Source organism: Pan troglodytes, chromosome 6, assembly GCF_028858775.2.
Source record: "Pan troglodytes isolate AG18354 chromosome 6, NHGRI_mPanTro3-v2.0_pri, whole genome shotgun sequence".
Taxonomy (NCBI): domain Eukaryota; kingdom Metazoa; phylum Chordata; class Mammalia; order Primates; family Hominidae; genus Pan; species Pan troglodytes.
Window position 1 is genome coordinate 144771261 of NC_072404.2, and position 22972 is coordinate 144794232.

General features: G+C 43.4%; 2 protein-coding genes and 1 long non-coding RNA gene across 12 annotated transcripts in view; 2 read left to right on the plus strand and 1 right to left on the minus strand.

Annotated features, from left to right (window-relative positions):
- Positions 1–15267, plus strand: part of AHCYL2 (adenosylhomocysteinase like 2) — a 207798-nt gene extending 192531 nt beyond the window's left edge. For all 7 annotated transcript variants that reach the window (XM_063815588.1, XM_054656293.2, XM_519372.9 and 4 more), the window contains 5 exons: positions 7902–8000; positions 9931–9999; positions 10120–10198; positions 11499–11619; positions 12095–15267. In XM_063815588.1, the coding sequence (XP_063671658.1) occupies positions 7902–8000; positions 9931–9999; positions 10120–10198; positions 11499–11619; positions 12095–12101 (375 nt within the window). In that variant the 3' untranslated portion in view covers positions 12102–15267. The remainder of the gene's footprint in view (positions 1–7901; positions 8001–9930; positions 10000–10119; positions 10199–11498; positions 11620–12094) is intronic.
- A 3070-nt stretch (positions 15268–18337) lies between these two features.
- On the minus strand, positions 18338–19319 carry LOC107971614 (uncharacterized). The gene is made up of 2 exons (XR_001714527.3): positions 19239–19319; positions 18338–18408 (listed from the first exon to the last, which is right to left on the minus strand). It is a non-coding gene; the product is annotated as an uncharacterized LOC107971614 (long non-coding RNA).
- A 43-nt stretch (positions 19320–19362) lies between these two features.
- Positions 19363–22972, plus strand: part of STRIP2 (striatin interacting protein 2) — a 58078-nt gene continuing 54468 nt past the window's right edge. For 3 of the 4 annotated variants that reach the window (XR_010158992.1, XM_009454194.4, XM_016958146.3), the window contains exon 1: positions 19394–19616. Coding sequence is in view for 3 of the 4 variants with exons in the window: in XM_009454194.4 (XP_009452469.1) it covers positions 19488–19616 (129 nt within the window). In the remaining variant the exon portion in view is untranslated. Of the gene's footprint in view, positions 19617–22972 lie in introns of all 4 variants that reach the window. The other variant, XM_519374.8, reaches the window with a different exon arrangement.

The window sequence follows — 22972 nt, forward strand, 5'->3', positions numbered from 1 at the left end:
TATTTATTATATAATATGGTTTCCCTTTTAAATTCTGTGCTCTATTCTTCCATTATTAAAAGTAGCTGGCAGAACAACCTACCAAAGCCTCTTTCTACCCTGGGGTGTCTGAGTGGTATGGCCTTATTACTCTCTCTTACCATGATATTTTGCTTACAATGAACAATTTAGTTGGTAGTTGGTTCTTTAGTTTTCTTTTGCTTAAGTTTCATTTATGTGCCACACTGCCTCTTTGCTGAATGATCAAGGATATTAGTATTTCTAAAATGATCCAGCAAATGATTCTCATTTCCTGGATGACTTTGCTTCTAGAGCCCCCAAAGGGGAAAGGCCTAAAGGGAAGTATTTATGTCATGCCCTGGGCCCTAATGGGAAATCTTCAGAGGAAGGGAAGGGGAAGGAATTTTCCTTCCTAAACCCTCAAGAAGCTCTGAAATAAAAATAATTCCAAATGCAGTCATGTACCTTTTGTATTTTTACTTTATCTCATTTCATCTTTTTGATGACTCCATGAGGCATTATTCTTATTCTTAATTTTCAGTTGGGAAACTAAGAAGTTAACTACCTTGTCAGGCATATAATTGATTCAAGATGAAACTGGTGCACAGGCCAGGCACAGTGGCTCACACCTGTAATCCCAGCACTTTGGGAGGCTGAGGCAGGTGGATCACCTGAGGTCGGGAGTTCAAAACTCCATCTCAAAAAAAAAAAAAGAAAAAGAATATGATGTTTGAGACCATGTGTGGTGGCTCACACCTGTAATCCCAGCACTTTCGGAGGCCAAGGCGGGATGATTACTTGAGCCCAGGAGTTCGAGACCAGTCTAGGCAACATAGTGAGACCTCATCTCTACAAAAAATAAAAAAAAAAAAATTAGTTGGGTGTGGTGGCTTGCACCTGTAGTACCAGCCTGGCCAACACGATGAAACCCTGTCTCTACTAAAAATACAGAGATTAGCTGGGCTTGGTGGCACGCAACTGTAATCCCAGCTACTCCAGAGGCTGAGGCAGGAGAATTGCTGGAACCCGGGAGGCTGAGGTTACAGTGAGCCGCGATCATGCCATTGCACTCCAACCTGGGCGACAAGAGCGAAACTCCATCTCAAAAAGAAAAAAGAAACCAGTGCACAAAATCCAGGGTTTTTTTTTTACTCCTAGTCTAGTTTTCTTTGTTTTGTTTTCCTGTGTGTTGTATTTATTATCTCCTCATGACTTGTGGATTAACTTCAAATCATGATGGTAATCTCTCCTTCAGAGGCAGCCCAGACATAAGTAACCTCCCAGGATAAAGACCAGAAGACTCTTCACCTTCAATTACAAATATTTTTTGTATGATTGCTATATGCCAGGTGTTGTTCTAAATGCTTGGAGTCAGTGAACAAAACAAGCAAATATTTCTACCCTCATGGAGCTTATATCATAGTGAGAAGGAAATAAACATAATAAATATGTAAAATTTATACTATGTTAGAAGGCAAAAGCACCACAGAAAAAAGAAAAAGTAGAGCATGGTGGGAGAATTGAGCACTGGATTATAATTTGAAATAGATCAGGCTGTGACCCTTATTAAGAATATGATGAGCCGGGCCCAGTGGCTCACGCCTGTAATCCCAGCACTTTGAGAGGCCGAGACGGGTGGATCACCTGAGGTCAGGAGTTCAAGACCAGCCTGGCTAACATGGTGAAACCCTGTCTCTACTAAAAATCCAAAAAAATTAGCTGGGCATGGTGGTGGGCGCCTGTAATCCCAGCTACTCAGGAGGCTAAGGCAGAAGAATTGCTTGAACCCGAGAGGCGGAGATTGCAGTGAGCCAAGATCGCGCCATTGCACTCCAGCCTGGGTGACAAGAGCGAAATTCCATCTCAAAAATAAAAAAAAGAAAAAGAATATGATGTTTGAGACGATGTGTGGTGGCTGACACCTGTAATCCCAGCACTTTGGGAGACCAAGGCAGGATGATTACTTGAGCCCAGGAGTTCGAGACCAGCCTAGGCAACATAGTGAGACCTCATCTCTACAAAAAATAAAAAAAAAAAAACAAAATTAGTTGGGTGTGGTGGCTTGCACCTCTAGTACCAGCTATTTGGGACGCTGAGGCAGAATCACTGGAGCCTGGGAGGCAGAGGTTGTAGTGAGCCAAAATCGTGCCAGTGCACACCAGCCTGGGTGACAGAGTGAGACCCTGACTCTGGCAAAAAAAATTTTTTTAAAAAAGATGATGTTTGAGGCAGACTGGAAGGAATTTGCCATGTGGATTTTTATGTAAACAGCATTTCAAGAAGAGAGAAAGGCCAGTACACATGCCCTCAGGCAGGAGTGTGCTTAGTCTGTTTGAGGAACAACAAGGAGGCCAGTGTGCTTGGAGGAGAATGAGCATAGGACAAGGAAGAGTGGAAGATGAGGTCAGAGGGGTAACAGGCCAGATCTTAGAGGGCCTCATAGCCCATTGTAAGAACTCCTGATTATATCCTGAGAGAACTAGGGAGCTGTTGAGGGTTTATAATCTGACTTACATTTTTAAAGGATGGCTTTTATTTTAAAAGGATTGCCCTGGTTGCTGTGTTGAGACTAGACCAAGTTTTGCAAGTATTGCCAGGTGGCCCCCATATCTACCAGTCACATGAGCCAAGGGCCATCTCTCACTTCTCTTTGTGTTCTTCTTGGCGGAAGATATATAGCTAAGCTAAATGGTCCAGAAAAGGAGATGCTCAGAGGAACTTTTGAAAAGTTAAATTATTCAACCTTTGGTGATAGTGTCACAGGGCATGTAAAATGAAATTCAAGGAAATATCAAACTCAACTAGTAATTGAAACCGAATTTTTATTCAGTGTTTAGCAAATTTATATTGAATACCTGCTCTGCTCTGTGCCAGATACCAATTTACTAAACAAATGACAGTGAACAATATCCCGTCTCTCAGGGAGCATATATTCTAATGTGGGAGACAAATAATAAAGAAATAGATTGTTATTGTTAGTGTTGAAGACAAATAGCAAGATAAGGGTATTGGGGATTCCATTTTAGTTAGGGTAGTCAAGGAAGTCTCTTTGAGGAGATAATACTTTAAAAAACCTGAATGAAATAAAGGAGCAAGCCATCCGAGCATTCTGTTCAGAGAGAATGGCAGGTAAAAGACCCTGAGGGAGACACCTGCTTGATGTGTTTGAGGAAAAGAAAAGAAGTCACTGTAGCAGGAACATTGGGCAAGGGGGTGAGGAGAAGAGTTAACTCAAGGAGGTATAGGCTATGTAGAGCTTTACAGGTCATGTTAAGGACTTTAGATTTTATTCTGAAAGAAGCCATTGGGAGGTTTTGAATAGATGAGTGACAAAATCTGACTTAGGTCTTTATTTATTTATTTATTTATTTATTTTTATTTTTTATTTTTTTGAGACAGAGTCTCGCTCTGTTGCCCAGGCTGGAGTGCAGTGGTGCAATCTCGGCTCACTGCAACCTCCGCCTCCTCGGTTTAAGCAATTCTCTTGCCTCAGCCTCCTGAGTAGCTGGGACTACAGGCGCTCGCCACCACGCCTGGCAGATTTTTTGTGTTTTTAGTAGAGTTGGGGTTTCACCATTTTGGCCAGGCTGGTCTCGATCTCCTGACTTCGTGATCCACCAGCCTCGGCCTCCCGAAATGCTGGGATTACAGGCATGAGCCACCGCGCCCAGCCGACTTAGGTTTTTAAAAATTACTCTGGAAGCCAGGTGTGGTGGCTCATGCCTGTAGTCCCCAGCTATTGAGGAGGCTGAGGTGGGAGGATTGCTTGAGCCTGGAAGTTAGAAGTCAGCCTGGGCAACATAGTGAGATCCTGTCTCTAAAAATAAAATTACTCTGGCTTTTGTATAAAGAAAACCCTCTGGAGCTTGACTAATGATAGGGATAACAGCAGGTTCTTTCAGTATTTCTGACTGTAGAAAGTGGTGGCTTGGATTAGATGGGCAAGTGGTAGAGGTGATAAGAAGTGATACGTTGTGACCAATGGAATTTGCTAAATGGATTGGATGCACACTATGAGAAAAAGAGGGAAATCAGTACCAGTCAACTCAGTGAAACTGTGGGAGAATGATTTGGTAAGTATCGAGATATTTTTAGTAATCAAAATTTTTTAAAGAGTTTTTTTTCCTTTTTTGGTAGGAATTCATAGTTTAACCTTGAGATGTTGCCTGCTGCATATTTAAGAAGGAGTAGCTCATCAAAAGAGTTGGTCATTTAGAAAGCTGCATTTTTTTTCTGAGAAATATGAATGCTGTGAATACTGAAGGATCTGGGATAGGGATTATGCTCTCCACTGCCTTTTGGCCGTATCTTTCTTTTATATGTTTGCTTTGTCTTAAAAGCAGACCTGCAGCCAGGTGTGGTGGCTCACGCCTGTAATCCCAGCACTTTGGGAGGCTGAGGCGGGCGGATCATGAGGTCAGGAGTTCAAGACCAGCCTGGGTGAAACGCCATATCTACTAAAAATACAAAAATTAGCTGGGCATGGTGGCGTGTGCCTGTAATCCCAGCTACTCAGGAGGCTGAGGCAGGAGAATCGCCTGAACCCGGGAGGCGGAGGTTGCAGTGAGCCAAGATCACGCCACTGCACTCTAGCCTGGATGACAGAGTGAGACTCCGTCTCAGAAAAAAGCAGGCCTGCTTACCCATGTGTATCACATAGAAGGCCTGTGTAATTGTAAGCTTCACAATTCAGGTGGTCAAACCAGTAAGTACATAGGCTTTAAACATTTTTTCCAGCCGAAGAACGATTTAACCTGAGACTTTGTGCTTTACAGGACTAGAACTACAGTTGTTCTCCCTGAAAAAAAAAAAAAAACAAAAATGGATATGCACTGTTCAGAATTATATAAGACCAATTTGTGCAAGCATAATGAGTGGCCAGTTTATGGTGGGATGTACACCTGGTTTGGGAAGGTAGTCTGCACAGGAATCCCTTTTCCTGGTAGGTTGTTTAGTGATTATAGGTCCACAGCAAAGACAACTGGATGTTTTTAAGAGAGATTCTTGTCAAGTTGTGCCAGCCGTAAGGTAGGAAACCCTTCTGCTCTTGAGGAATGTGACTGCTGACTAGGCCTTAATAGGCAGGTTATTGGAGCTTCCTGGACAGTGGTAGAGATAAGTTAACCAAGTTTCTCTTCAAACCCCTTTTTAAACTTACTGTCAGGCTTTCACCTACAGCATAGCCATTCCAGTGCTTTAGTAAACTGCCTCTACTAAGCATTGGTTATTTTCTTATGTTTATAAGAAGTGTCCTTTCCTTGATTCTGCCATACCTTTCTTCCCAAGGAATACTTCCAAAGGTGGGTTTTAGCTCTTAGCTCCCAATCACCAAGATTGCTTGGCCTCTGGAAAATTAGGGGTGTGAAACACTAAGAACCTGAAATACTTTAAACTCCTGTCATCTCAATAAAAACTGCCATTGTCACCAAGAGTATCTCTTGACTCTTTGTGGTTATTAACCTCCATGGCACTAAGCTCTAAAGGCTAATGGATTCTACTTTGTATATCCTTAACTTCTCAAAATGGTCTGTTTGCTTAAATTCTTTTTTTTTTTTTGAGACAAGATCTCACTGTTACCACCCAGACTGGAGTGCAGTGGCACAATCTCAGCTCACTGCAGACTCGACTTCCTGGGCTCAAGCATTCCTCCCACCTCAGCCTCCCGAGTAGCTGAAACTACAGGCGCACGCCAACATGCCCAGCTAATTCTGTTCTTTTTTTTTTTTTTGTAGAGACAAGGTCTCACTATGTTGCCCAAGCTGGTGTTGAACTCCTGGGCTCAAGGGATCTTCCCACCTTGGCCTCCCAAAGTGTTGGGATTACAGGCATGAACCACTGTGCCTTTCTCTTAAGTTCTTTTTAACCCTTAAATTTACAGTATTTATTTATAACATTTATTTTTTAAAATTCCAATTTTAAAGTAATACTTGCTTAGTTTAAAAATGCAAACACTACAAATATGCTTAAAATAAGCAAAAAACTTCCATAATTGAGATTACACTATATTGTTCTGCAACTTGATAGTGAGTGGGCTGGGTGCGGTGGCTCACGCCTGTAATCCTAGCCCTTTGGGAAGCTGAGGCAGGCAGATCACCTGAAGTCAGGGGTTCGAGACCAGCCTGGTCAACATGGCGAAACCCCATCTCTACTAAAAAATATAAAAATTAGCTGGGCATGATGGCAGGTGCCTATAATCCCAGCTATTTGGGAGGCTGAGGCAGGAGAATCGCTTGAACCCAGGAGGCAGAGGTTGCAGTGAGCTAAGATCATGCCATTGCACTGCAGCCTGGGTGACAGAGTGAGACTCCGTCTCAAAAAAAAAAAAAAAGAATAGTGAATGGTTTTCACGTTAACACATATATGTCTGTCTTTTTTTTGGAGCTCCTTGCTGTAGTACCTTTTTAAAAAAGAGTTGTATAATATTCCATTATATGGAACTACCCTGATTTACTTAACCATTCCCTTATTTATTTACATTTTTCACTATTACAAATAAGCCTGGATTGAACATTCTTGGGCACTTATATTTCTGAACTTGAGCAAGTGTTTTTATTGGATAGAGCCCTAAAAAAGTGAAACTGATTGGTCAAAGATTAGGTACATATAAAATTTTGCTAGCTGCTGCCAAATTGTCCTCCAGAAAGGTTGAACCAATTTATGAAACTTGACATTTCAAGAAATTGTATGTGTTTCCCATCTACCTAATAAAGAAACGGTCCACACCATTAATATAGTTCTGAATGCACTGAAATATAATTGTATATGTCTTTCCCACTAGATTGGTACTTCCTTGGGGATAGGAATCATGAATTTCTAAACTTTAGCATCCCATTGTTTGCTTAAATAAACCTTGAAATACAAAAATGAAAAGAAGATACTGTCTTTGTCCATAAGTGGCTCACAGCCCAGTAAAGGAATCCACAGTCTTATCGATATTCATGCTCTTTACTACAATGCCTAGAATATGGTATGTACCCTGTAAATCATTATTGTATAACTAAAAGCGTTTCTCTTTATTTGTCTAAAAACTATTTGGCAGAGCTTCTTAATTTTATCAAATGAGCCAATGGGTAGTTTTGGAATATGAACTCACTTTCTATTTTAGGCATTGCCTATTGGAAGAAAGAAGGTGTTGTCTTAAGTCTACACACCGTGGCTGTTATTTGATTGCTGCTGTTAAAAAAACATAACCTTTTTTCTCATTTTCTCTGAATATACAATATACAGAAATGGAAGGAGGGTGAGCCATTGGGAGCTTTACTCTACCATTAAGCATTTCTTTAAAGGCTACCTCACATTTGCACTTAGGTCACAAAGCTTCTGTAACTAGGGTGAACCACCATCATTGAAAAGGTGGAACCTGGGACCTTCGGATATGAGGGCAGAACCTTGGGCCCCAGCATGCTATGTTTAGGACATTTGGCCTCTTACTAAACCCACTCAGCTATGTTCCTCCTTTTTTTCTTTGTTTCTTCAGCACTTATATATTCAGTTTGCACTGTATTAATTTGCACTTGTTTGCATGTTGCTTTGTAAGTATTTTAAGGGCATTTTTTTCCTCTCACATATGTATTGTTTTGTGTCCCTGGCTAAAGTACAAGCTTTTTGAAGGCAGAAACCATGTCTTTGGTTTCTTTTGTATTTCCCATAGCACCTTTTACTGTGAGAGTGGGCACACAGTATATGTTGTGGAATGACATCCTGAGTGATCCCTCCCTGGCTGGGCCTCAGATTAAATTCCCTGAAATGGAACAGTCCTAACCAACACAGGACAGGTATTCTCCATCTGGCATGTTGGTTGCTCCTTTCAACCTGCTATTTGAAATGGCTCCCTTCAACATCTTTTGTTCCCACAGTGGGGCTTGCTATGGCTAATGCTGTACTTGCTGTATGTGTTCCAGGCGAGTCTGCGGACACCAGAACTGACCTGGGAGCGAGTGAGATCTCAAGTTGACCATGTGATATGGCCTGATGGCAAGAGGATAGTACTGCTGGCAGAGGTAAGGCTGAGACTGGCAAAAATACTCCCCCACAACAGGAGAGACTGCAATACCCAGGTCCCCTCCTCCTCATGTTCTCGAATACTTTCAACTCCTCTGTTAAGCACAAGTTTGACTACTTTCCCAATGGATTTTACTTCTAATTGTGAAAGATCTTTTCATTCAGCAATTAAGAAACTATTTTGGTTCCCCACTTTTCACCAATTATCCTGTCTCTCCACGTCAATCCACAGGTTGAGTTAGATAATTATTACTATAGAAGGAATTCACAGATAGAACCAGTGCCACTTTGAGTGATGCATACAAAGAGATAATGTCACTTGTGGGATGTTTTAATCACTAAGCACAAAGTAGATATGCCCGACTGTAACCAGGACTATCTTAGGCAAGTTCTGGGAATGTATGTTTTTACTGATAGATTCCCTGTTTTTGAAGGTCCATTCCCTTGAATTGAGCCAGATGAGTAGTAGGTACCTACCTAGATATCAATTGCTCAATTGATATTTCCCCATCCTAGCTCCTAGCTCACATTGACACTATTGACTTTCATTTTATTGGCTTCCATGTCAGTGTTTGACCACTTTTCCTTTCTTAAAAGCTCCTCTTCCCTAGTCCTGGATTCCTGACAGCTATAATATTAGATGCCTTCTATTCTTACCTTGAAGCTTTCTCTTCTTCAGAGAAAGATACCAAAATATTAAGGAGGATAATAATACTTTTCTCAATTTTGATTTTCAGTTGTTTTTTTTTCTTTTTTTATATTAAAGAACCTGAATATGAAAATGTAAAATATACATTGTCTTTATCTAGGGGCCCATAAGTTAGGAGTTTTTAGTGTCCTTACTGTTTTCTTCACATTTTCCTCACTTTATCTCATCTTCTCAGATACTTCAGGGCATTTGTAAAGGGACTGAAATATTTCTTCACAAGGAAGGAGTATATATGAGGAGGAGATGGGCAGATTGCCAAATATGCATTAATAGCTTTGATGTCTGTCTGCTGACTGATGACTTGTTTCTAGCTGCCCTAGGAGGTCCCACCTGGTAATTTTGGTGACAAAAGCAAGTACCATGGGTGTTTTTGGCTAGATGGTTGAGCAAAAAGGTGGTCAGGCTTCATAGGAAACAAAATAGGAAAGGGTGGCATTGGGGGCAATTTCTAGTTCTTCTACTGTCTGAATCACCAACTCAAAATACAAGGCTGACAATGCTGTCTTTGAATTCAGGAGAAGCAAACTGAAGGAGAAGCACAAAAATCATCACAGCTATGGTGAAACCCTGTCTCTACAAAAAAAAAAAAAAAAAAAATACAAAAGTTAGCCGGGCATGGTGGTGCACACCTGTGATCCCAGTTACTCTGGAGGCTGAGGCAGGAGAATCACTTGAACCCAGGAGGCAGAGGTTACAGTGAGTCAAGATCATGCCATGGAACTCCAGCCTGGGCAACAGAGGGAGACTCCATCTAATCAATCAATCAATCAATCAATCATCACAGCTTCCTAAGTCCAAATATACCTCCCCTCACAACCTGGAGAGATTGTCCCTGGATTTGACTGATCATTGTTTATTTCAAGACAGTCTTTAAAAGGAATGCCGATCCTCAGAAGGAGGATATTTTGCTATAGAGAGTGGAAAATTCAAGAGAAGTATACTGATATTTGGCATAAGCCTCAGTGTCATATGACCATCTGTATTCCTTTTTAAATAATTCCAGAAATCTTTTAGCTATTAGTTTCATCAGATTTTCCAGAATTTTAGTGGTTTCATTTAAATGTCAGTCAGTTAGTTCTTATATATTGAATAGCTGCTTTTTTTCCAGCAGTGTTAGTCAGGAAGTGTTTGGAAAATGGTGGTCATGCTTCTCTTCCCTCACTTCTCAAAGGCCAGCAACTTTGTCCTAATCCATTTGTGTCTTCACCTTTGATCACTAGGGCCGCCTGCTGAACCTTAGCTGCTCCACAGTGCCTACATTTGTGCTCTCAATCACTGCTACTACTCAGGTAAGGCTTCCAGAGTGGGATAGCAGTAGTCTGGAGAGGGTCCTCAGACCCACCAGGTTTCACTTGCTTGGGTAGATTGCCATGAATGGCACATCAGCATCCATCTCTCTGCTTTTCTAGGCTCTTGCCTTGATAGAGCTTTACAATGCTCCTGAGGGTCGCTATAAGCAGGATGTCTACCTGTTGCCCAAGAAGATGGGTAAGTATTTACTCTTCCATCTCCATCCTTACCAAAGTAGTTCAGAGTCTGAGGCTAAAGGAAGTTTGGGGGCATTAACTTACTTAAGGATGGGGGGAGAAAGGTACCTTCATCTTGTAAAGTAGGAATTAGGATTCCTAGGTGCCATTCCCATTTATTTATCCCATTTTCTACATGTGTTGCCCTAGCAAAGTTGTGATATTATGCTGTGATTTATTTTACCTGCCTGTGAATTTTAAGGATTTTTTTTTTCTTAAAGTATCTTTATGTGGGAATCTCAAAGGAGAAAAAAAAAATCTTCCCTTAAAAGAGAAGAATCATCTCCTACCTTGTGACATCTGACTTACTCCAATTCTAGGCTGCCAAATAGCCCCTACCAAACTTTTCTCAGACGACACAAGACTTTCTTACTACACCTTCCAACACCAATCCCAGTGCTTCAGGCCAAAGGAGAGATGTGGAATAGGAGCTATTTAGTTATGTGGGTGTTTTGTATAAGAGAAACATTAACCTGTCTTAAATTTTTAAAGAGCCTGCCTCAAGCACCTGAACTGATACAGTGTGTTTATAAACTCCTCAGGCAAAGATCAGGTAATAAATAAGCTTCTGGTTTTGTTTTGCCTTAGCACTAGGTATATAACAACTGTTAAAAGTTGATACATTTTCCCTTTAGTAGACACTTTAGAAGGATATAAAAGCAACAGCACAGTCCATATTCTGACAGAATGTATAATGAAGTTGGGAGACCAAACAAATACATAGGAAATGACATAAGATTATGAATAAGTACTATGTAGTCAGATAATAGAATGTGAACAGAAACCCATAAGAATTAAGAGTACTAAAAGCAAAGCAAACAGTTCATTTATCCCATTTAGTATCCTTCTTAGTTTTTCCATTCAAGTTTCCCCAGGCATTAGTTGTTTTAAATGACCCAAAGTATGGAGTCCAAGGCAAAACTCAAGTTGGAGCTTCCCATTATTTAGTTCCCACATTATCCTATTCCTTCTTTTAAATCTTAATGCCTGTTGTTTCTTTCATCTCTCCTGCACTTTTCTGGAAGGCAGGGTTCAAAGCTGAGTTAGTAAGGATGAATTATTAAGGCTTTGGAAAGCACTGGGCTTGAAGCTGAAGGCAGCTATTCCTTAGAATTGAGGACCAGTGAGCGAAGGTTGAACTTTTTCATTCAGCTCCAGGAATTAGAAGGTGTCTTTGAACTTTTTAAGGCCTAGCTTGGGGACAATAGCCATCAGATAAAAGGCATGAATGCTTATACCAGGGCTTCTGTGGTCTGTTCCAGATGAGTATGTGGCCAGCCTACACCTGCCTACCTTTGATGCCCACTTGACAGAGCTGACAGATGAACAGGCCAAGTATCTGGGACTCAACAAGAATGGGCCCTTCAAGCCTAATTACTACAGGTGCCTTGGGCTCCCCAGAAATCAGGGACACCTGGGCAGTGATGAGCTTCCTGCACTGGAATTGGTCTTTGCATCCCCAACCACATATGCTTACATGAACTCAGAAAAATGAACCCACTTCCCCTCACTGCCACCTTCAAAAGACTCTTCAAGGCCTTAAATAGTATTCCCCTTCCTGAATTTGCCTTTTGGAGATAGAGAGGTGGAGTTTGGGTAAGTGGCTATTTGCCTCATTAAATAAAGTTCCCCTTCCTCAATTCCTTTCCCCATTTCATCTTGTTGCTATGATTTTTATCTCTTTATGGAGAAATATTGGCCTTTTTCAATGATGTGAAAAGGAAACACAGTTATTTCCTGTCACTGTACACTCCAGAAAAGTCTCTGCCTCCCTGTTACACCTTTAGGCAGGCTCTTCATGTCCCAGCATCCCCATTAGCTGATAACATCACAGTCTCATCTTTCTTTTTCCCTCCAGGTATTAAGTTCCTGTAACTCAAACCAGAATTTTTAAGGAATAGAACTCCAAGCCTTTTCTCCACTACTATACAAGAAAGAATCCAGCAAGCTGCTTCTCCAATCAAAGCTGCCTGCCGTGCTCACCCTGTGTGTTAGGTTATTTATTTATTAAAATCAAGAATCCTGTGCCTGTAGTGTTGGCCCAGAGTGTGGTTACTGCCCTAAGGGCCATGAAAGCCACAGAGGATGGGCTGAGGAAGGAAAGAAATGGGGTTACTGCTCCCAGTGCATCATTTGCATCATTCCCCATTGACTGAATCCTCAGCAGTGGCCGTTTTTCCTCTTGTCCAGGCTCACGAGTTAGTCCAGGGATTCCATACTCCCTATTCCCTGGAGTTTTCTGGAATAAATTTTCAGCACCTGCTTTTCTCAGCTTGGCCCTTCCCCGGGTGAGGCCGTTTGGAATTAACATGGCCAGTGTTTCACACAAGATTGGGTTCCCAATCTTGACCGTCACTATCACTGCCTTCTTTATATAAAGGCTAATAAGGAAGGAGTGTTATTTATGGCTTTGCCAAGCTACATCAAGAACTCAGCTGTGCTGTGCCTACCAGGGGTCTCCTTTCTTACCCAGGACTCCTTTCTTCTCCTTGAATATTTATGTCCATTTTAACACTTTCTGGTTGCAAGAGGGATGTGCCTCCATTATTTCCTCCACAGTTTTGGTATTTGTCAGACATTTGTTCTGCTGTCTTTCTAATCCAGCCAACGTCTGCTCAGGAAGTGGGGCCAGCTCCACTGGGACCCATAGTTTTACTTCCTTGTCATTTGATTGGATAGTTTCCAAGGAAGCCCCTCCAGATTGGCACTATCTCAGAAAAGGAGAGCTTGTTTTGAAACACTGCTTCCTGAAACTTCCTGCTATTGCCTAAAGCTACGTCTGAAACTGAGTAGGGAAAGGCATACTTTTCCAGGGACTTAGGGGGATAGGCTTTGGAAATGGGACAGGTCTTTCAGACTCACAGCTTGATACCCTAACAAAGCAGAGTATATTTATTTGTTTCCCAGGAAGGCCATTGCAGTTTGACTGGCTGAGGGATACAGAGATGAAATTGTAAACTGTATCCAGATTATCAAAGCTAATTTGACTAGTTTGAACCTCGTCAGACATTCATTCCTTTGGCCATTGCCATGGGTGAAACCGAGATCTGCAGTCTGATCTGTGGTCTTCTCTGCTGGCATATCTTTTATGATTTAACCTCTTCCATTTGATGATTCTGTATTTCAGAGTCAGTTTCTTGAGTAACTCCAGTGCTACAAAAAGAATTAGTAATGTGGTGTGGGCAGCATGACATTTTATGTCCCCAAAAATTAGATTCCTTTTGGAGACTGATCTGTTGGTCTCAAGCATTTCATTAGGACCAGATTGGTTCTAAGAGTTAGTCTGGACTGGCCCTAGGAAACTTGAATTAAATAAGCCTCTTCCCCTTACCGATCCTTTTTAACACTCTCAGGTTTGTTTGTTTCCCACTTTTTTCCTATGCTGGTCTGCCTCAAAGTCTCAAGACCAAGGTGACTCAAGATAACACCAGACCACGCATGATCACCAAAACCTTCCCATCCTGATTCTCTTCTTCTACCTCCACCCTCTCCAACTTCTCCTGGTCTTCACATATACTCTCAAAGCTAGTCTGAAAGTGACCTTACTTTCGGAAGTAGGGAAGTGGAACTTTGGTAAATGACTGTTTGCCTCATTTAATAGTATACAGGCTCAGCCCATAGACTACAGTTCTTCAGAGGCCATATGTCTCAGCAAGTACTGGTTATATTCTTTTTTTGTAAGGAAGATCATAAATGCTAAAAATTCCACTAAGCCATTCAGTTCTTCCTTTTGCCTACCTAGTCCTGATTTTTGTATTAATTGGTTCCCTTTAGCAAGGGATTCAGATCTTTGTACCTTATCTTATATCCAGAGCAGATTCCATTTGGCAGATAGATGGTCTCTAGCCTATTGTATTCTTAGACCAAAAATCATAACCTGCTGTTTCTCAGCAAAGCCTTGCTCTCTGGAGCTTACTATGTGCTGGTACTTAAAGAGTACATTCTGCCTTGCTATAGTGAAGAGACCCACTCCAAATAAAAAAGGGGCCACACTGGGCTTCTAAGTTAGGTTGCCAGTGTTGCTGCCCATGATGAGTTATTTGCCTCTGAGTTTCAGATGACCTCTCTGTAGGGACACTGTGTTATCAACCATTAAGAAGAAAGAACCACAAGCCTCCCAAGTATTTGGGTCCTATCTTAGGGTTGAAATCTGGTCATTATTCCCTCTACCCTTGGAATCAGAGCAATGTGTCTTCTTTCCTCCAACCTCTTACCTTAGATGCATCCTGGTTATCTGGAAGCATGGGAAAGAAGGCTACTTATGTCTTTGTATGTGGCTCCAGTCTGTGAGGATACATAACATTTTCTCTACAATGAATCTGTGCTAATATTTTGCCTTCTTTCTTTCTTTTCTTTTCACCCTTAGAGACAGGGTTTCACTATGTTGCCCAGGCTGGTCTCAAATTCCTGGGCTCAAGCAATCCTCCTGCCTCAGCTTCCTGAGTAGCTGGAACCACAGGTGTGTGCTACCGTGCCTGGCACTTTTTTGCCTTCTTAATGGAGATATTCAGTTTTCTTTTTTTCATTTAAACAAAGAAAAAAAATGTATCTACTCTACCTTCCTTCTGCTCTCCTCCCTCCCTATCCTACTTGCCCATATGAGCACGGCTCCCCATGGCCACATACTCCTGCAAAGCTTTTATGCTGCTTCGCTTTTCTCTAAACAGATCTGATATTGCTGCTCCTGTGGTTTTCTCAAAATTAACTTTGCCATGGTTTTTAAAAAGGAATCAAAATGCATTGTTGCATTAAGCTTTTTCAATAAAGGAAAATTACGGAAGGAAAATAGGCAACACCAGCAAATTATATGTGGACAGGTTCTAAACTCTATATATACATATATATATATATATATATCTATATACGTAATCATCTAGTTCTGTCATCTTACTGAAAGGAATAAAACTTCTAAAGATCACCATTTCTGAGAAGTTCTTGGAAATCTTTATGTCTAAGTGATTGTATTAGATCAGCAATAATGACTATGTAATCTCAAAAAACAAATAAAATATTCTTAACATGGACTCTTAAGGGTATTTCTTGTTTCTGTGAACTAGAAATTCAGAGATGAGAGAGATCTCTGGGCAACAAACTAGAGATCCTGCTGTAGGGCAAGGATGTGAAAATGTTACCAATAGGCATGTTTGACCTTAGTTAATAAATATCGTGTTCCCCTCCTACCAGCCAGCACACACGCGCATCCTGGCTGTGTGTGTAAAGAACCTGTCTTCTCAGAACCACCACCCTGGGGAGTCGAGGACTGTAGGCTTAACTCAGAGAAACTAAACCATAGTTCTAGGTCCCTGACTCCCTTTTAGTTGAAAAATGCAGGAAATCAGCATCCCCCAGTTTGGGACCAAAGGACCTTGATAACTAGGACCTGATTATATCCAGCCAAAGGGAAGAAAGAAGTGCATCAGGCAGAGATTTGTCTCTAAATCAAGTTGCCTGATTTAACCAAAGGATAATTCAATTGCCTATTCTTTCTCAACTGCCAGTAGGGTAACCATCTTTGGGTAGCTTTCTGATAGCCACCTTCTTTAGTTGACTACCTAAACTAGTTCTGCATCCTGTATGCAAGATGTTTTCTTTTCATAGCAGAATCTTCTGCCACTTTGGCTTCTGATTATTTAGATTAAGGGACACAGGGCTAGAATCGTCTGGGCAGTCAGTAATCCTCAAAATTAGTGCCATTCCAGTTAAGAGGAGGAGAATGCAGCAGCTAGCAATGAAGCCGGTCAGCTCAAAGGATTTGCTCCCCTGCAGTAGGGCTTGACTCCTCATTTGTGAAGGATGGAACCTTGGGTGCCTGGGTCTTTATTTCAGAATCATAGGGTAAGCCCAAGCTATCCACTGCTGCACAAGTTTCTCCACCTCACAATATTGTGCAAAAAAACTTGAACTTTAAAGCAGGCTAGCTTGGGTTTGAGTCCCAGCTCTGCCATTTACAAGTTATGTAACTTAGTCAAATTACATAACCACTCACAGCCTCAATTTTCTTGCCTGTGAAATGGATACTGCTTATCTCCTAGGATAAGGATTTAATGAACCGATATATAAAAAGTGCTGCTTATTTACAGAGCCTGGCACGCACTGCTGACTGCATACACATCATTCCTTGTCTCAATCTAGAGCCCTACAACCTCTGTTGCATCATTACACCCACACTTGCCCTTTATGGAGAGAGGAGGGTGTTCTATCCTTTTTTTACTAAATTATCCTAACTGCCTGATAGCCTCAAAAAGCAGGTACTTTAAAACTTCCTGCGTCTTATTAAGCTTTTTCAGTGCCAGGTGCTATCCATTTAGTCAAGTATCTGACCTCTGTGGATTAAAGTGGAGTGCTTATATGGGGAAAAGGGTATATGTGATTCTTGTAACTATACCTATTTATACCTCCAACCCTCTGCTGGCAGCCTGAGTTTTGGGACAAGGGAAATTGGTAATGTAGGTTTTTTAATAACGTCAAATATAACAGCATTGGAGCCATCTCTGCAAGATGGAGAGACTTGACCAGCCTTGACTAGCTCCCAGGTATGGGTGCCTCTGTGGTGAATGGTATTGATGACTATCATGCCTTTGTTGACAAATAAGCTAAAATAAATTGAATGTGTGCCAATTCCATGGCCTGTAGTTTCAAAGTTTTCAGTTACTCTGTGGTTTCTTGTTACATCTTCCAGTTGTTTCCAGATATCTTCCTCCTTATTAGAAATTTTGAACGTCTGGGCCTATAATGAGCACATAGGTGTCTGATCTTAGTAAAGGTATTCTATTTCGCTGAGATGTGGAAAAGATCATGGATTGAGGTCTCTCCTCGTGTTGACTCTACGCAATCTTCATAGCACCAGTTTTACACATTCCTTCTCTGAAATTAAAGCCAGATGGAGCCTCTAGGCTTAGCAAGTGGCTTTAGATAGCTACCAGAGGGGACTTGCAAGCTGTCCTCTATCCTACTCCCAAGATCAGTCTGCCCTTTCCCCTAGGAATAGGCAGGAAAAGAATAAAGCATCAAAACTGGCCACTCCTGTCTGCTACCACTGTTGGGATCCTGCTGATTGATTGGGCTCACAAAAGAATATGAAGTTCTGGGCCTGTTAACCTTAGGGCTCTGACTACTTAGGAGGAGAAGTACTGGGAAGAAGAGAGATAGAATAATGAATTCTTTCTATTAAGAAATCCCAATGGGCTGTGCTGTGGCAGGTTTACCACACTGAAGCAGTGATGAGCAAGGCGTGGGTTGTGAACTTTAAAGCAGGGTGTAAATTTTTAAGAGTTTAACAAATTATACCCTGAAAAAAATCCAAAGTCAAGTAGTTCAGGCCTTGAGCCAGGGACTTCCTTGGAAATTCATATCAATTCAGTTCTGTAAACGTCACACTCCCCACCCCCCACACCCACCCCCCTGCCCCGAGACATTTTTGGTTGTCGCACTAGCGGGAGGATACTACTGGCATCTAGTGAAGAGAGGCCAGGTATTCTGCTAAGCATCCTACGATGCACAGGACAGCCCCTACAATAAATATTCAGCCCCAATTGTCAATAGTACAGAGACTGTGAAACGCTGCGTTAAACGTCATAAATTAGGGGCATACAAAAATGAGCTAAATTTGGTCTTACTCGCTAGGAGCCTATATGTGGGTGGGGAGAGGAGTGGGACTGGAAGAGGAAAGGGAAGATGGGAAGGTACAGTAAGGAGATACTGGGGACCAGGGTGAGAAAACCCAAAAAGCTCCAAAGAGTGCTCTCAAACTTGCCTTGTTCTGTCGCCTATGAACTGGCAAAGGGAAAAGTGAGAGAGAGAGAGAGATGGTAAGAAAGGGACAGGGTTGTCCCTAAGGTATGGGAAGGTGGAGTAATTCCTCTAGGCCCTTTGCTTTGGGTATATCGTGGAAAAGGTTAGGATTTTGGATCTAGGCAGAACGGGTTTGACACCAACACAACCTGAATGAGTTGAGGGCTAAAAGGAAAGCTTTGTGGAGGAGGAGGAGGTGACAACTAACTAGAATTTTTATGAGAGAAAAGGAATCAACCAGGAGAACAGAAGACAGTCTCCTCCAGAGAACAGCATAGGCAAGACCCTGAGACAAGATAGAATATGATACCTTGGAAACCGCAGGGAGGAATCTGCAAGTGCCGGTTTCTTCATCAGTAACATTGGATTCGTAAAAATACCCTGTCGGGGAGAGGTATGATGTGATATTTGGAAAGCGCTTACTGCAGTGCCTGGCACCAAGCTCAGTTCAACAATCCCCCAGACCCTTCCTAAAGCAACCAGGCTGGGGACAGCGATTTGGTCCCACCTGTTCCCCTGAGCCTACGTCTTTGGGGCTTCTATTACCAAGCCAGACTGTCTAAATATTTACTACAAGCTACTTTTTAAATTCAGGAGAGGGCAGATCAAACAGCCTCTTTTGCCCCCAGTAACAATGAGCCCTTAGGAAGCATCTTAGAAAAGAGAGAGGAAGGAAAGAAAGGACTGGCGAGCAGGTGAGGGTGGGGGCTTGCTCTACCCTCAACATTTACACACCATGAGGAAGAGGCTCCCTACAGCAGAGAAGGGCAGATGACAGGAGCAGCCCTCGAGGGCACCACCAATTTCAGTGACGGAAAAACGCCCCCATCCCACCCTTAGACCTCCAGTCTCCCAGCCAAGCCCTAGCTCCGGGCGAGATGCGTTCTCTTCAGAAAAACGCTGAGAATTCTCAGCTTCCAGAGACAGCGAGTCCCTCGTTTCGGGCGATGTCCCTGGCCACCTGGCGGTGCCATCCCTCCCCTGAGACTAAGCGGGATATGGGACGTGTGCAGGAGCCGGGATATGGGGGGCCGGGTCGGTGGTAACAGGGAAACGGAGACTGCTGTGGAGCAGTAGGCGGAGACTAGAGCTCCGGAAAAGGTCGCTACAGGGACGGGGGTGAGAGCTGAGAGACACCGAGTGAGGAGCAGAGAGATAACCCGCCTGAGCTCAAGGCCCAGCTTTCGCGAGGTGTGGAGCCTGAAGCTAACCTAGGAGTCTCCGTCCGCCAGCAATGCCGCAGGACTAAAAAGATCCCCTCAACATCTCTTCAATGAGTCCCCACCTCCTCGAGTCCCGCTCCGGCCGGTCGAGCAGCCAATCGCCTCGCGGGGCGGGGTTGCGGCGAGCTGCCGTAACCAATAGAGGTGGAGGGGGCGGGGCCTGGCTCCCGGCGCGCGGCGGTAGGGTCGCCTCCGGCAAAGCGAGCGGAACCCTGAGGGGAGCCGCTGACCAGCAGCATGGAGGACCCCGCCGCGCCTGGGACCGCGGGCCCGCCGGCAAATGGCAATGGCAACGGCGGCGGCAAAGGGAAGCAGGCGGCGCCCAAGGGCCGCGAAGCGTTCCGAAGCCAGCGGCGGGAGTCAGAGGTGAGGAGCCCGGAAAGCTTCGGCTGGGGCCCGGAGACGCCCGCCGGCGGGAAGCGGCGGCTGAGGTGATTCGGCCTCGGCCCCGGAGCCCTCGGCGCGCTCGATCAGCCCCGCGCAGTGGGCGCCTGCGGGGTCCTAGCGGCTGAACTCTGGGCTCTTTAGCCCCGACCAGTGTCCGCACGTCTCCTGCCGCGGGTTGGGGGCTTTCTAGCCCTCTGGCTTTCCCCCGCTGCGCGAAGATGAGCGCGGTATTGAGCGGACCAGATACTTTCCAGATATTTATCTCACTGAATCGCTGCAGCCCCCTGAAGCAGAAATTCCGATCCCAGTTTATAGACGGGGGAACAGGAGCGGAGAGGTTAAGTGACTGGCTTGAGGGGTGGGCGGCTGGAGCTCAGCCGCAGGAAAGCAGGATTGGCGAGTGGGGCAACCGCAGTCCCCCTCCCAGGCTGCCTGCGGCGGGCCCCTGGGCCAGCCGAGGGACTTCTGCCCGTTCCCTGCCCGTCCCCTTCCCCCCGTAAGTCTTAGGCCGTTTAGGGAGCGCCTTCCGCGGACATCAGGCCCCTGCCTGTGAGGGCTGAGCGAGACGGGATTCAGGCAGGGGCAGTCCTGGAGTGGCTATCTGGAGGGAGCAGTCGCAGGATACAAATAGGAGTGTGAATATTTCGATCTCTTCCTCCTCTCCTGAAAAAAGAAACCCTATCTAGGAAGATGAAAGCGTTGAATTATTATCACTTCCCTATCCCCTCATTGAGGCAGTTTCCATCAGTTGGATCTGAGCGGGGATCAGAATAGACGACAAAATGTCAGATGTGGCAGGGTCTGCAGATATCATCTGGTATAACCCTTTCATTTTACAGACCTAAAAGAAAGAGGAGTGACTTGCCCAGGATCAGACATCTGGCATAGTTGGTGGTCAAGAACACCAGGCTTTGGAGTAGTCAGACCAGGTTTTGACTCCTAGCCCTACCATTTACTACCTGTGTGATTTTCGGCACATTACGGAACCTCTCTGAGCTCCAGTTTCTTCATCTGTAAGATGAGATTAACACTGCCTACCTCAGAAGGTTGTGATAAAGTCAAAATGAGATAATTGACTATAAAATGTTTGGCACAGTGCAGGCACAATGCATGTAATTAGTCAGTACATAGTAACTCTTAGTATATTACTATCATCATCATCATCATCATCAAGTGGCAGAGCTGGTACTAGAAACCAGGTCTTTGGCATCCCAGACCTTGCCTTACCATTTGAATAGCATTTCAGTTTCCAAAGTGATTTCATGTATGCTTTCCATTTTGATGTAGGTAGAGTAGGAGGAATCCATTCATTTTTTTTCAAGGTAGAAATGGAGATGAAAAGACTGGCCCAAAGTCACCACCTTGCAGAGGCAGAGAGCTCAGCCCTCCTGTCTTGCTAGATGATACCCGCCACATCGTCTCCCTCCCTACTTCAAGATGAGTCTGGTCTTTTAGGGCACCCTGTACCTCCTTCCCCCACAGAGACATTGTTCTCGTTCAAATGTTTTTTTGGGGAGATGAGCCATTCATTAATTCAACGATTATTTATCGAGGACTTTCTGCCAGCCACTGTTTTAAGTGCCAGGGATATATCAGTGAACAAGATAGGGTCTTCGCCCATGGGGAGACAAATTGTGAGTAAATAAAATAATTTCAGAATGATATGTTCTATGGGGGGAATAAAAAAGTCTCTGCCTGGGTCTCCCTTCTAAAGTTGCAATCTGTTCCCCACCTGTCAAGTCTTCTTCAGGCAAAGGCTCTGAGAGTACAGTCCTTTGCTTTTGCCAGTACTTTGCAGTGTCCAGAGACTCGAAAGCTTTCCACCTGCACCGCGGTTTACCTGCTGATTGTCTGCAGCTGCACTCTTCATGCCTGGAAATGAACAACTGCTGCGATCATCTCTATCTGGGCTCATTGCCTGCCAAAAGCCTGGCTGGAAAGATTAGCTTTCCTCTACCTTCTGCTGCAGCAGGACTCATTTTACCTGCCAGTACATCCCCTATCACCACAGTACCCAGGTGCCAGATCTGCTTTTCTTCTCTCCCTCTTTTTGCTTTCCTGTGGAAGGCAGTCCTTAGAGGAGATGGGATTTTTTTCCTCTCTAGGGCTTTTAGAAAATCACTAGAAGAGAATTACTGTGGCACAAGTCAAGAGAGCCTCATCGTGTATCACTGTTTATGGAAGCACCGTTGACCTACCTTCTCCCACTGGCTTAGTGTGTGAACATCCCAACCTAAAAAGGAAGCTAAAGAATAATTGTTTGCTTAATAAGAAGAGTCTTAACCTAATAAAAGGATTCACCTCAGACCTCTTTTAGCCAGATCTGGTTTATTGATCTCAAACTCCTTGACAAAGTTTTAACTGGTCTGTGGTAAAATGAGGAAAATTCAGGTCATTGAAGTGAGTTTTTCTAAAAATTTAGTTCAATATATTAAATTTAAGAATGTATACAATTTAAAACAGTGTTTTTCAAACTGCTATAGGGGGCAACCTGTTAATTGAGGCTAAAATTTTTATTTTAAGAAATAAAGCCAGCATGATGGCTCATGCCTATTATCCCAGCACTTTGGGAGACTGAGGCAGGTGGATAGCTTCAGCTCAGGAATTCGAGACCAGCCTGGGAAATGTAGGCAGACCCCATCTCTACAAATAAATAAAAAATAAAAAAGATTAGCCAGGCATGATGGTGCGCGCCTGTTGTCCCAGCTGCTCAGGAGGCTGAATCACTGAAGTCTAGGAGGTTGAGGCCGCAGTGAGCTGTGATCATGCCACTGCACTCCAGCCTGGGTGAGAGGAAGACCCTGTCTTAAAAAAAAAAAGAAAGAAAATAATAGAAAATATCACTGCATCACATGCAGTAAAGGTAAATATTTTGTTAAACTTTTGTTCCAGTTTTTGTGTGTGTGTGTGTGCTGGGACATAATGTAAAAGGTATCATTTTTCCAAAAAGTTTGAAAAACAATTTTTAATGGCTGTTCTTTATTCTGAGATTCTGTCTTTCATTTTTTGAATTTTTTAAAGTTTTTAAAGTCCTTACCTATCAGAATAAAACAGTAACAACCCTATGTCATTTGCCACTCTCCACCTTTTTCTTTTTCCCTACTGTTCCTTTTAATCCAAAAGTTTGGAAATCTTTGCTATAGTGGATTAAAACATGATTCGCCTTGGTTTTTTTGTTGTTGTTGTTGTTGTTGTTTTTGACGGAGTCTCACTCTGTCACCCAGGCTGGAGTGCGGTGGCGCAAACTCGGCTCACTGCAAGCTCTGCCTCCCAGGTTCACGCCATTCTCCTGCCTCAGCCTCCCGAGTAGCTGGGACTACAGGCGTCCGCCACCA